At 37.2% G+C, this 15,469-nt stretch overlaps 1 protein-coding gene across 1 annotated transcript in view; it reads right to left on the reverse strand.

The window, feature by feature from the left end:
- The window catches only part of LOC127627162 (transient receptor potential cation channel subfamily M member 3-like), a 140,483-nt gene that overhangs the window by 46,412 nt on the left and 78,602 nt on the right, over nucleotides 1-15,469 (reverse strand). The window contains exons 7-8 of the mRNA XM_052103430.1: nucleotides 4,490-4,664; nucleotides 4,075-4,198 (exon numbers count right to left, since the gene is read on the reverse strand). Coding sequence (XP_051959390.1) covers nucleotides 4,075-4,198; nucleotides 4,490-4,664 — 299 coding nt within the window. The remainder of the gene's footprint in view (nucleotides 1-4,074; nucleotides 4,199-4,489; nucleotides 4,665-15,469) is intronic.

The raw sequence follows: 15,469 nt of genomic DNA on the forward strand, positions 1-15,469 counted from the left end.
AGAATGAGTGCAATAAGTAGACAAAAGTCTGTCAGTCTGATTAATATTAATATGACAAAGACCTCCACAGTGTGAAAGAGATTAAGAATGGAATTCAATCCTCAATATGGGAGGGGAAAGCCCACTCCAGAGACTAGCAAAACCCTGACTTCATGATTCTTTCATGTGTCAAGTGTCAATTAATCTCACACAAAACACAAATATTGAATCCCTAAAAGAACCTAATCTAGACTAATACAGCAGTAATTAATTGTAGTTTGCTGCTGCCCCCTTCCAAATCTGGAGAGATATATTCAGGTCATGTACTGAGAGGCAGGAGGTTATGGAAGCCTGTCCTGTCGAGTTCAGATTAACACTGAGATCAGATTAAACATCTGCTCAGGTGCTTCAAAGAATAGAGTTGAATTTAAACATCCCTACAGATCTCATTATCCCACTCCGTATACACTGTACAGAGCTTTTTTGATCAGCTAAAAATGCCCACGCATACATATGGGCATCCTCACACTCACTCATATGCAGTGGTGTCCAATTTTATGAGCAAACAAATGATTCAGAACACATTTATTGGTTCTAAACACATTTTGCCACTTCACATCAGAGCAGAAGCTCACACGAATGGAAGTAGTATTAGCTTTGTCCCACATTTCAGTATTTGTTCATACTGTATTAAGCATGTTTAGGGTTACCTCACATGTTTATTTTGGTAATGAGGATTCCGCAACTCACGTTTTAGCCCTTGTCATTATGTTTAAAAAGTGCATTAGATACTAAATTAAATATATAATTTATAGTAAAAATATTCCCTAAAATTTACATTTACATTTATGCATTTGGCAGACGCTTTTATCCAAAGCGACTTACAGTGCACTTATTACAGGGACAATCCCCCCGGAGCAACCTGGAGTTAAGTGCCTTGCTCAAGGACCCAACAGTGGCATCTTAGTGGTGCTGGGATTTGAACCCCCGACCTTCTGGTCAGTAACCCTGAGCCTCAACCACTGAGCCACCACTGCTAAAATATGTTATATGAAATATTGTGGTGTGAAAGTAAAATGTTCAAAAGTCTTTGCTGTGACAATGTGTTCAGGCATGCACAATCCCAAGTTTAATGGATACTGTTTAAATGTTTTAAATGGAATTCTGGTATTTACTTTATTCAGTGGAACGCAGATATCAGATATGATATCCAGCTTTGATATATAGCTCAGTTGTTAGTAAGCAACAATTAATAGCTGTGCAGACAAAGTTAATAAGCTTTCAGTGGACACAACCAAGTCTTGCATTACCAAATAGCCAAACATAAGATTGACAAAGGAATCAGACATCTTATAGAGTTATGGAGTAAAAGTTACAAAGGACACAAATATAAATATTTATCAATGCAATAGATTAATGGAATATAAAAGTATGATCAGTGGCATGCACAAAAGAGGGGCAGCAGTGGTGCCAGCGAAAGCATGAAATAAAATTAGGTGGAGGTGTCACAGGGGTGAATTCCAATCAAATGCGATTATCCCTATGCCCTACTCACTCCGAAGGCCTACTTCATTTGTCTCATTAAATGGGAGTTTAAAGGGAAAAGACAAAGTGGAAGATTAAAAATCTATTATTATTCTTATTTATTTTTCTCTACATTAGTTAAGTCATTTTTTGTAATTGGCATATATTAGTGATACACTATTACAGATACTGGTATCAGTACCTGGTCCAATTCTATGCTCATGTCCTACATTAATGTCGACTTGATAGACTTCAAAGAAAAGTTTGAATGTCTGATAATGAAAAATGTGTCCCTTCTCAAATGTACTTTTGGATGATATGCACCTCAAAAGAAAGTTGTTGTAGTCTACAGGCACATTTACCACACACTATAGCTGTCAGAGCTTACGGTTTGTGAGCGACTACTTTATTTGTCTGTAGATCGGGGACATTACATTCTTGATTATATTCTTTAATGTAAAAATTAAAGGGCACCATTTACACTCATTTCACTTTAGCTTTCTGATCAGAACTGAAACTTGTTTGTTTCAATCATTAAACAATCCCATTTGCTTGCCTTCAGTTGGAAATATAGCAATGAGAGAGCAAACAAGGTGATATAGTGAATAAAGCTGAATTGTGTGCGAGTGTATGTGTAGGTGTGTGTGTGAGGGCAGGTTTAAGTGGTTTACAAGGAATTCTTTTTAGGTTGCAAACTGGTAATTACAAGGGTATTATGCTATGAATGTGGTTTATGAGGACATTTCTAGTGTTCCCATAATTCAAATCGCTTAAAAAACAAACTAAACGATGTTTTATTGTAAATGTAAAAATAGAGAACGTTTTTTTGTGAGGTTTAGGGGTAGGGTTAGGGGATAGAATCTATAGTTCTTACAGTATAAAAATAATGATGTATATAGAGAGTCCTCATAATGATAGCTGCACCAACATGTGTGTGTGTGTGTGTGTGTGTGTGTGTGTGTGTGTGTTGAGTGTGAGATAACCATGGTGGTCTAAAGATCTCTCTGAGTCACAATGGGTCCCATACACTCGTGCTGAGCTCACATCTGCCAACACATCAGTTACACTGCAGACACCCCACTGAGCATAAGCTTCAATGCATTCACACACCTCATGTGTATGCATGTGTATGTGAGTCAGTGACACAGAATATGACTTTCCAGACTATGTGTTTATGTATAACTGAATGTGTATGCATTTGGTATATTTGCTGTGGCATGCATACCTCTTTAAATTAACAATTTTAATTTGGTTGCCCATGATAATCTCAAAGGCTTTGTGATCTCACTTTTGAGTCATAAATACAACATATTCAAGTGGGTGGCATATAAAACCAATGTGCAGTACTCAGAACTAGCTCTCACCTTCAAAACAGTTTGCATCTGAATACACAGTTGTATAAGCCAGTGTATAAATACACAGTCTTAAGTAAATAGATATGAATTTTCATTCCCACACACCATATGACTATGTTTGAGAAGGTTCCATCTTCATAATGATGATTAACACATCTAGAGCTAGATACAGTATAATATTTAACAGTGGAAATGCATGCACAAACAACATCATAAAAAAAAAAAAATACAATTAATTTATTCAGACACAACATGTTGTGCACATATAAAACGTTACACAAACACATGCACAAACAATGAGTGAAAGTACTACAACGACTAAAAGAACACATTCACAATAAAATAACTAACACAAAAATCACTTTGAGGATGTATGATTTAATGACTGAAAACGATGACCACAATCACAATATGCAAACACAACACTGAGAATGAAGCCAATTTGCAAATTTAATTTCAAATAGAATACAAAGACAACCAGAAAGGCATGGTTTAATTATATACTTGATCAATCTAAAAATATGAAAGCATGTTGGCATAAAAGTAGAAAATTATTTTCCTGGTGACAGAATTTGTGGAAGACATTTATTGAGATATTTCAGGACATTCAGAAAGTAAATGACCAATAGGGGAAGAATAAATGTGAGTACAACTGTCTGAGAGCTTTTACTGCGGATGTGAATGCATAATAGACTGCTCATTATGAGCTAACTAGAAAGAGCATTCTAATTGAGTGAAATGGATTATGATGTAGTCAAACTGTTGAATAACTGAACAGAAAAGCAGTGGATTCTGAGGGGGATGAGGGATTTTTAGTGATAGCATCAGTGAGTTAGTTCCCAAAATGTGCTGTGTGTGAGAGAGATAAAAAAATGTGTGTATATGTGTGAGGCAGTAATATGAAGAGATGGTGTCTGGGCCTGAGGAGATGTACTTCATGTGGGTTGCAGAGGTAATGACATTTATCAGCCTAGAGTTAAAGGGGCCACTTTACATGGCATTTCTGACTGTCCAATAGAATATCAGCATGCTGACATGGTGAGGAATGCATGCCAGATGATCTCATGGCTTTTTCACTCTCATACAAAGAATTTGAAGTACACCCAAAAGGCTTCAGAGGAATCTCTTTAAATCTGTCAGATCAAGGTCTTCACATGGGGATTAATGTTTAGGAATGATGTTTTCAGTCTATTTTTTCAGCATTGCACACACTCACCAGTTCTTTTTTCTTCATGCACTCCATCAGAATGATGAAGAGATGCTGGGCCTGTGTCCGGCTGTAAGTAAACGTCTTCTGAATGGTGACTAACAACTGGTCTCTCAAAGATTCGTTTATGAGTCTAAAATGCAGTCAGAGAAATAGAGGAGACTAGAATATCAGAGCAAATAATGTAAAAGCATAAAAAAATATTCCAGTTGCGTGCTACAGTTCCATCTCCATCAATACAAATAAAAAGTGAACACATTTTTCATACACAAATGGCTGTATGCTTGATTGTATGAACCTGTTAGTAATGGGTGTATCTGAAATAACCAAACCCAATAATTAGAAGGTGATGTCCACAAACTTTTGGCCATGTAGTGTATCATCGTATACACTATTACAGTGGAGACAGTAAAACTTCACATACCCGCCCTCCTCTGAGTACTTATGCCCGAAGGCAAGGATGTCAGAGGCACGACCGCTCCCATCACACACCACCACGGGGACAGGAGGAGTGTCTCTCAGGTACTCCAGTACAATAGAGATCACATTAGGACCCCCTTCCACTATCAGAGCCACCACTGGAACACCCTGCCCAATCCCTGTGGAGACAGAGAGGGAGATACGTATACAGAAATGTGAGGAAAAAATTAGTATGTGTGTGGTTGTAGGGGGTTGTTGTTATAAGGAAAGCCAATCGAAATGATAAAATTTAAAGGGTGTTTTTTTCATCTCCTAGTTTAAAGCTACACTATGTGTGATTTGTTTGTTAAAAATGAACAAAATTTTATCAATGAGCAAGTATTCCGTCTTCCAAATCATGTTTTTGCCTTATCCCTATTGCCATATTGCTATTCACTATGGTAAGCTTATAATAATTATTTATATCTTAGAGCTGTCTGGATGGATTTGGCAGGAAATTGCATAATTCCATCGTTCGTCAATGCACGTTTACATCATGTCGGTAAATAAAGAAGATAAGGTCCTGCTACAACAGCACATGTATATGTGCAGTGATACAGTAGATGTTGTAGTAGTTTAAAGCTGAAAGCTTGTAGTCACAACAAATGAGCGACATTGACCTTGGATCATTCAAAACGTCAACCCTCTGGGAATCACCCGTTTTCAAAATAAAGAAACTGAGAACCAAGAAAAGTCTGCAAGCAAAAATGGAAAGCGACAGAGCCCTTAATAAAACACAAAACAACATCAGATTAGCTTTTCAGAGTTGCGACAACTCCGAGATCTTAAAGGATTTAAGACCAACCCAGAGAGTTTTTCTTGTTGGATAGTTAAGATGTTTTATTGGACTGATAGTTAGCCAGGTAGCTCTCATAGCGCAGTAGTCCATTAGATAGTGTTAGCCACTCTGATGAGGCATTTTATTATGAATTGTGGTACTGCAGTGCTTTGAGGAAGGAAGGACAATGGAAAAAAGTTTATGCTGATAACAATGGCAATCTCTAAACCAGTTACTGCCTTGGTCTATTTGCCTGCTAGGGCAAATGTCTAATGTCATTGTTATGTCTAATGTCATTGTTGCAACTTTGGTAATGCTCTTTATTTTAAAACAACTGTTTTCAATAAGTCAAAACAACAGGAGAAGATATGCAACTTAACTTCTGATCAGATATTTTTTCGGATATGCGTCTTTTCTTATTTTTGTTATTTATTTATTTTTTGAGGGGAGGGGGCGAGTTTTGATGTCATTAGTGACATTCGCTCTGATAAGATGATCACCTTTATCTATGGTTACACTGGTACTCCTCAAACCATCAGATACATCCGCACAGAAGAGCAGAGTCGAAAGCCCAACTCACGTAATTACCAAAACAATGTTCCACCATAAGTAACTTCCAGTTTTATGCTTCAACCGCTAGAGGGCCAAAAGTTACATAGTGTAGCTTTAATGGGCACAAATGATTATAAGTTATTGCTGAGATCACTGGAATTGGGTTAAGAACTGTCAAACACATTATTAAAACCTGGAAGGATAGTGGTGAATCATCAGCTTCATGGAAGAAATGTGGTCAGAAACAAATCTTGAATGATAGTGATTAGAGATCACTAAAACGGTAGGTCACATTAAAAAAAAAAGTGCTATGTTTAATAGTGAAAGTAAGAGCATTTCCACATGCACAATGCAATGAGAACTTACAGGATTGGGACAAAATAGCTGTGTGGCCAAAAGAAAGCCACTTGTTAGTGAGGCTAATTGGAAAAAAACTACTTCAATTTGCTAGGGAGCATAAAGATTGGACTGTGGAGTAATGGAAAAAGGTCATGTGGTCTGATGAGTCCAGATTTAGCCTATACCAAAGCGATGGGCGTGTCAGTGTAAGAAGGAAAGCGCATGAAGCGATTCACCCGTCATGCATAGTGCCCAAAGTACAAGTCTCTGGAGGCAGTGTTATTATCTGGGGTTGCTTCAAATGGCCAGTTCTAGGCTCAGCAACTGTTATGCAGCAATAAAATGAAGTCAACTGAATACCTGAATGTACTGAATGATCAGGTTATCCCATCAATGGATTTTTTCTTCCCTGGCAGCATGGGCATATTCCAGTATGACAATGCCAAGATTCAGGGGGCTCAAATTGTGAAAGAGTGGTTCAGGGAGCATCAGGAATAATTTTCACACATGAATTGGCCACCACAGAGTCCTAACCTTAACCTCTTTGAAAGACTTTACGGATTGGTTCGACTCTCCCGACATCAATACAAAATAAAAAATGTATGCAACTCTAGATGGAAATAAATGTTGTTACGTTGCATACAGTGGTCAAAACAATGCCACAACGAAAGCATGCTGAAATCAAAGCTAAAGGCAGTCCAACTAAATATAAGAGTATGCATTTTTTTTTGTGACCAGGCAGTGTATTTCCAACAACAAAGCCCTTAAACATGGCATAATCACAATTACGACTTCAGAAGTGCGAATTAGGGTAATTCCGATTGCATGTGAGGGCAGCAATAGTTCACGGCTCTGATGTATACTAGTGGTTCTCAATCAGGGGCTGCAGCCCACTAAGGGGCCTCAGAAAACTTGCAAGTGGAAGTTAATAAGCTATATGATAATAATTTAACTTGCTATAATATATAAAAAAATGCAAAATATTGCCAAAACACGTAAGTAGTACAACATAAACTGACATAATTTTCTATATTATTTCAACAACACTGTAGCAATTCAGGATGGGCAAGAAGGAGGCAGGAACTGGCTGAACAGTAAACATAAAGTTTTAATGAGAAACTCAACTTAAAACAAACATAAACAAACACAGACACATATGCAACACGGCCGCGTGTCTCTCTCTCGAACCGGAGTCTCCGGCTACCCTTTATCTTGCTCTTGCCAATCAGCTAATTCAGAGCTGGCCAAGGGAGACACTGCCCTTCCGGCCATTCTGTCAGCCGGTGGTCCACCCCGAATCCTGCGAACCTGGGTGAAAGACGTGGGAAGAGGGAAAGGGCGAACAGAGACACAGAGAGAGAGAGAGGAGACCGAGAGGAAAAACTTGCTTGCTGGTGTTTCCGGCTGCCCCTTAACACGCTCTCCCGCTGATCATCTGATTCAGTGCTGGTCATGCTCCATCACGGCCCGGACATGCCCTCCTCCTCGTCACAAACTCCAACTGTACATTTTGGGGCTTTTGTATATTATCTTGGACAATGGGGGGCCTTTATGTCAAAATGGTTGAGAACCACTAGCATAAACTACAAGCTACTGGCTATTTAAAAATAAATAAAAAGGACAAGTCCTTCAAAATGTTCTATTAATAGGAAATACACAAAAGCAAATAAAAAAAAACTGTGCTCTTCAAGTCATTCTTTGGGGTCTATTAACATGAAAGAGGAATGTGGGGGGAAATTCTCAACAAGAAAAAGCATATGAAAAGAAAAAGTATGTAGAGGCTTGAGCCATCCTGGCACACCGAGACAGACGTCCTGTTGGATGACTATTACGGTGAATGGCTGTTGTGACGAACCCTTCAGACACCATCATCATAACCCATTGTCTCTGTCAACACGATACCCAACATCCACTTAGCCTCAGTGAATTGAAGATATTCCTCATCAGACTGTCTACAGAAATTAAATTATTTACTAACTACTTTATTTGGAGGATATACGATCACTAACTGCACAATCAAATCATTCCTGCATTCATTAATCAGCTGCAATTAACAGTGTTCTAGGATTAATAAACAGGTGTGCTTGCAGTGGGTGAGGACTTATGGGAGAGCAGCAAAGGAGTGCAAAGGCAGATCAGCTCTGCAGCAGGGATGCCAGAGACTATTTAGTCTGAGATGTGACACTTGTATTAAAATTAACGGGAGAATTGGGAATACCCTATATGGCAGATGTATAAAAGGAAGTCCTGGCTTACAGGTAAAAGATCAAATCACCTTTTAAAAACATACATTGCCTGTCAGTCAACTCGAGAATGTGCACGCGCATTAGCTAAACCAGCCAGAAAAAAAAATAAAATTTTTAAGCTTGATCTGAGCAAAAGAAGCACAATATATGAGATCATTGTTAAATATGTTCTTCGATCATTATCTTGATTAACAGTTTCAGAGAGATTTGGTCTCTTCCCATTCAAGTAGATGGAGAAGTACTTTAATGCTTCTTGTTTTCCATAGAAAATAGCTTTTCAGGAGTGTTTCAAAGATGTCTGCTGAATGGACTGACTTGCCTTGAAAGGGACTTTGGGGATGCTCAATCCACCTAGACTCTTACTCTTTCATACAATTTGATGAGTACAAGTTATGATGTTGTGACTGTAATTCAAAACCATGTTGCAATCAGATTTTCCTACCACTGCTTAAATTATGCAGAGTGACATAAAGACAGAGGGAGGAAGGAAGGGAAAGAGCGAGACAGACAAAGAGAGAGAGAGGTACATCGGATCTACATGTGCTGCCATCATTGTGCATAAAATGGGTACGGTTACATAAAGTGTCTCTATTTATAGCAGCACACTGACTCCAAAAGCAACTGCTGCTTAGCTGGTAAAGGGATCAGAGCCAGATTAACTTTTTTGTTTCACCATTTTTATCTTACTACCATTATCTCACCATTTCTCTTTCATTCTTTTTTACTCTCTACAAAATTTTCTCTCTTAAGTGATATTTATTAATCTGTGATATGTTGGGTTTTCATGTTTTATGAGGACTCTCCATAGACATAATGGCATTTATACTGTAAAAACTTTATATTCTATCCCTTAACCCTAACCCTACCCCTAAACCTAACCCTCACAGAAAACTTTCAGCATTTTTAAATTTTCCAAAAACATAATTTAGTATGATTTATAAGCTGTTTTCCTCATGGAGCCCAACTGATTGTCCCCGCAATGTCAAAAATGTCAGGTTGTACTATCCTTGTGGGGACATTTGGTCCCCACAATGTAGGGAATACCTGGACACACACACACACACACACACACACTCACACACACACACACACACACACGCACACACACACGTTGGTTTGGCTATCCTTATGAGAACTCTCCATAGACATAATAATTTTTATACTGTACCCTAAGATTAGGTTATGATTATTTCATTGTTTTAGATTGTTATCTAAAACAATGACCCCCCCCCACACACACACTCTGCAGTTCACTCCAGTTAAGCATGGCTGGCACATGTGGTACAGTTACGCTGTCTCGACAGACTGATTTCACAGTGAAATCAGAAAGAGTAGGTTGAATATTCTTGAGGTTAAATCGGTTTGTGCTCACAGAAATTCGAAAACTGCCCCCAGTGGCCAATGGGGTAAGTGTTGTTGAGCATATGGACACGTGTAAGCTTTCTGCGCCAAAAGTGAGTTGTAAAGAGAGTTGTTTTCAGCTGTACATCATGTAATTCAGTGAAGAGGAATGTGGATTTTATAAACTGTACCCCCAACCCAAACCCCAAACATTAACTTAAATATAAGTTGAGTAAAAATTTAATGTTAGGGGGGAAATGCAAACTTTCAATAACGCTCATCACTGATTGTGCAAATGCAATTACTAAGTCAAAGCCTGGAGAATTCCCCGGCCTGAGTTTGGTGATGGGGGTATCTGGTGAGTGGGAGTATTTAAGGAGAGGAGACAGCGGCAGACAGGAAGAGAGAGACACATATGAAGCTGTGTGTGTATGTGTTTAAGAAATAAATGTCTACGTGTTTGTCAAGCCAGTCCCAACTTCCTTCTCACCCATCGTGTGAATCCGTTTCAAAATAATATAGAAATAGTGATATAGCCTGTGACTAAATATACTGCAATCATAGCTGGCAAATGCTAAGAGTAGTTCTTTGTAGGGAAAGAAAATGTGGGTCAAAGTTTTCCAGATTTTGGGTGTAAACAGAATTTATAGAAGACCAATAAAACATGCTATCACAAGCCTCTGACAGAGAAGCATGTGGAAAGCAGATGTCAAAGAAAATTTAAATAAAAAAATAAAAAGCAGATTTGTGTTTGTGTATGTTATTGTATTAGAGTCTCATTCAAACAAAACAACTTTTCCTTCCAACAACCTCAGCAGGTTCCATGGACACTGGAGGCTTTGTTCTAACAACCAATATCTAATTTTTTTTGCTAACTATATCAGTGGCCAGACAAAGCAAACTCAATGTAATTTTAAAAATAATCTCTGTACAGTCATTTACCAATTAATCAGAGAATGTCAGACATACAGTACACCTAGCAGGAAGTATAACATCTCATATTTTCCAGTATTATCAATAAAAACCTCATAATTCTCAAATTTTCTTCAGCAATTCATCTATTAAAAAGGAAGAAATACAAATAAAGTCTGTTATTGCTCATTAATATCAGATTAATTCAGAAAGATGATGTTGGAGTTTATGGTTATGAGACTCCCGAAAATAGTTATATTAAAGGATTAGACATATATTCATTTATTCACCCATAATTTTGTTCCAAACCTGTATGCGGTTATTTTTTTTAAGAATACATTCACTGAGCAGTTTATTAGGAACACCTGTACACCTACATACTCATGTGAATATCTTATCAGCCAATTGTGTGGCAGAATTGCAATGCATAAAATCATGCAGATACATGTCAGGAGCTTTAGTTAATGTTCACATCAACCATCAGAATGGGGAAAAATTGTGATCTCATTTATTTCGACCAGTATTTCTGTAACTGCTGATCTCCTGGGATTTTCACACACAACAGTCTTGAGAGTTTACTCAGAATAGTGCCAAAAGCAAAAAACATCTAGTGAGTGGCAGTTCTGTCCTTGTTGATGGGAGAGGTCAACAGAGAATGGCCAGACTGGCTCAAGCTACAGTAGCTCAGATAACCACTCTGTACAATTGTAGTGAGCAGAATAGCATTTTAGAATGCACAGCATGTTGTACCTTGAGGTGGATGGGCTACAACAGCAGATGACCATGTTAGGCACTTTATTAGGACCATAGTGTGAGTTTTCAGTATATACACGGCTCTTCTTCATACAATAAAAGTTCATGAAGACCATGTCAGTCTAGCTCAAAAAAATACGACTTGTGTGCTACAGTATATTCCAAGTCTTCTGAATTCATACACTGTAAAACATTTTATTGCATTTTAACCAGCTTATGTTTTTTTAAAATCACAAATACTACGAAATGTGAATTACTTTGCTTATACATAAAAAAATGCATGTTAGACCAACAATATGTTTGAACTAACAATTTCATAACAAAAATTGTTGCTGATTTGCGAGTTCCCAGCATGCATTGCAACATTAATAAATTATGCGAGTTAGCATTATAGGCTTATTTTTTGCTCTTTGCTGACATTATTTATGCTGTTATTGTTGTTCTATGTTGCCACTGTTAGTAAACTGTTGTGTGGTGATGTAGGAGCTCATCTTTGAACTTAATTAGGTTTTTTTTGTCACGGTTATTGAGGTTTGTGTGTTAAGGGTTGAGGTCTATTGTCTGTGTATGCCAAATAATTGTACAGTTAACTTCATGTGAAATTAATTGAAGTGATGACAAAATAAAAGTTCTTGTATTGTGAATTGATAGTTGATTGAACATGAAATAGTAGTTCTCTCAACAAGAATTTTTACAGTTAGTTAACAAACAAATTGACACATTGACTAAACAAAGCAATGTGACTGTGAACAAATACTAAGATTTTTTTTACAGTGTATGCTAGCTTCATTATTTCCTGAAAATCTTCCCCTCCACTATGCACTCAAATCTCATTCTCTATTCTGCTTATTTGAACTGCCATGCCTGCTTTTGGCTACCAAACATGCAAGAACCACTAGCATTTGCCATCATTGCCATCAAACCAGCATAATTTCTTCAATCTGATAGAAGACACCAATAAAATCTATCATGATTACACTGGAAATTTGCATCAAGTCAACCCCATATAGCCAATTTAGTGACGTGGCATCCCCCGTCAGACATTTTAACCATGGTCACCTCCCTCTTTAGCACTACACAAAAACATGAGTATTCACATTCACATAAACAATGGTGAGCTCAATTCGTAAATTCACTTTTCGCTAAATCTCTGCTAATGTTTAGGTTTTGGTTTTGGGGGTAGAGTTAATAAAATATGCATTCCAGTGTTACAAGTCCTATTTGACCCACCCCGCACAGAGTGGGATTTAAACCAGCAATTTTTACCTGTCATATTAGTCTAATTTTCCCTGATATGTAGTATATGTGATGTTGTCTCAATATACGCAACTTTTCCAGTTAAAAATGACAATATGTGGCAAGTTTTAGAGTTTTGGCAGAGGAGAAAATAACAAAATTTAGGACTGTTTCTTACACAAAGCTATTGAATGGCTTTAGAGGACTTGACTAGAGCACATGTTTGATGTTGTATGAACTACTGGTTCTTCAATGGTGATTTTTTTTGTCCTATTTAATATCCTAAACAGGGCCGGCTCTAGGGTTTGTGGGGCCCTAGGCAAAATCATGAAAATGGGTCCCACATTGTGAAAATAGTAATAACTTTAAAACATCCATAGAACCACTGCAGATGTGATGAGCATATTTTAAAAAATAAAATAAAACACACTAAAAAAGAAGCACTATACTGTATAGCTCACTAGATAACAAATAAAGTGTCCAATAGTTTTTACATTTTTACCAGCATGACGATTTTAGGTTAAAATGTACATGCAGGCATTTGTAAATATGTGTTATTAGGTGCTGTGACAAGTCTCCATTTTATGGCCTTATTTTTATAACCTTTCAACTTTTTTCTAGAAGTACAAATAGGCCAGTGTCTCAATAAATATGAGGTCATGGAAACAGCAAGTATGATCATTACTGGGTAACATTTTACAATAAGGTTTACATTAGGTATCATAAACAATGTATAAAATTTTCCAGCATTTAAAAATCTCGGATAAAGTCAATTTATAAAAATACAATACCCATCAAAATAAGAAAATGCTGTTTAAAATAGTTTTAGATATTTTTAATGGTATAGGACACTGATTATGATCGTAATTCCATTTCAACTACCCACATAACTATCCCCCAGTACGTTGGGGACCTTGGCAGCCGCCTGCATCGCCTGTAGGATGTCAATCACGTTTTTCATTTAAACTGCTCAGTGAGGACCTTGCAGGATCATTTTCTGTTACAGCATTATTTTCTGTAAAGCTAATTTGAAATGATGTGTGTTGTGGAAAAACACTATACAAATAATAATAAAAAAAAGGTTTTTGAAACTATGGGTTGAAAATATGGTTAAAATTGCCTTGATGGCACCTTTTTTTAACACCCACAGCGATGGGTCCTGTGACTCCAGCTAACTCCATTGCCCCTTTACATTCTGCTAATGACATATTGTACTTCACAAGTGGATGGCAGATCAGCATTAATAAAACACAAGTCCCTGTGCTATGGAAGAGGAGGATGAGGACATGAGGGGTGATGTGTGTTGAGGAGACAGGGACAGGTTGATTTGTATGCCACCTGCCAAGCATGCAGAGGGAAAATAAATCTCAGTTTTTAGAAGGAAGGAAAAAACTGCTCAGTTCATTCTGTGTCACTCAAAATGTATTTAATTTACTCCTTGTGTGAATATTCCTATTCCCTGTCTGGCAGTTACAAATGTTGTTTATTTATTTATTCAAGAGATTAAACACAACAGGTATATATACAAGATGCAGTCCAAAATAGTATAATGTGTTCTTATGAACATGCTTGGCAAACAAATTAAGATAAAGGGTGATTTAAAACCCAAAGTAGTGAAGAAAACATGCATTACTCATTTGGTTCTATCCTCTGATTCAGTGCATAACTTGTTTCCTGGGACCTCCAAATGCAGATCAAATAACCGCAAATACTCACATTAAGCCTGTTATGTCTGTTATCATCATCATTCTCATAGTCAAGAACAAAAACTAGCTAACATGAAAATAGAAGCAAAAATGCACAGCCATTTTGATGGGTTGATGAGATCAATGTAAAATGGTTAGAGTGGAGAACCTACAGTATAAGCACTAGGACCCATTTTAAAAGTAATAGTTGTTTTGAATTTGTTTGAAATCAGAAGATTCCAAAGTGTGATATTCAGGGGTGCCATCACAAGTGTCAAAGTAGTATTGCCAAATTTTCATGGCAAGGTGTATAATGCTAAAATAACTGGGATATAAAAGCATGTTTTTTCAATGTTGTGTTAATTTACTGTACAAGCATATTATCAGTGCATACTTATATAAATATGTTTTTAGTAATTTACTGTCTGTGACTTAAATATCTTACTTTGCATATACATGTTATCAGGGGTGCCTGCAGGATTTCATCTCGGGGTACACAAAGGAACCTTACCAAGAAAAGAACTGTACCCTTACTGTGTAGGGGGATCTGGGGGCATACACATCTGGGAGAAATGTTTGCAAAAACAACACCAAAGCGTTCAATTCTGGTGACTTTGAGAGATGCATTTTTATATCTTCTTCAGTATGTGTTTTGACATTTATGTAACTATTTGCTAAAATGCATTTCTAAAAGACTTCACATGACACAGCACTAGTTGAAGTTTCTCAAAGTTACCTCATTTGATTGTAGATTAATATCAACTTCATCCAGTGCTCTGTTTGAGCTCTGTGCTCTGAATTATCCAGAAACTGTTTTTCTGCATAAGAAACAATATCACATACATCTCACTGGTGGCTACTTTTCTAAATTCATACCTCTAAATTTTATTTATTTTTTCAGATGGAATACCGCCTACATTCTGGCCCTTCTTAATTCACTTGTTTCCCAGCAAGACTTAATTAAGTCATGTGACATTTATATCGTTGTTCTTGGCAGATACCTTTAACTAAAACTTAACCAGGTAACTAAAAAGAAATTCATCCAAAAATTCTATTTCTGTCATCATGACTCCACCTCATGTTGTTCCTCACATACATTTCTC

The sequence above is a fragment of the Xyrauchen texanus genome, chromosome 3 (genome assembly GCF_025860055.1).
Source record: "Xyrauchen texanus isolate HMW12.3.18 chromosome 3, RBS_HiC_50CHRs, whole genome shotgun sequence".
NCBI classification, from domain to species: domain Eukaryota; kingdom Metazoa; phylum Chordata; class Actinopteri; order Cypriniformes; family Catostomidae; genus Xyrauchen; species Xyrauchen texanus.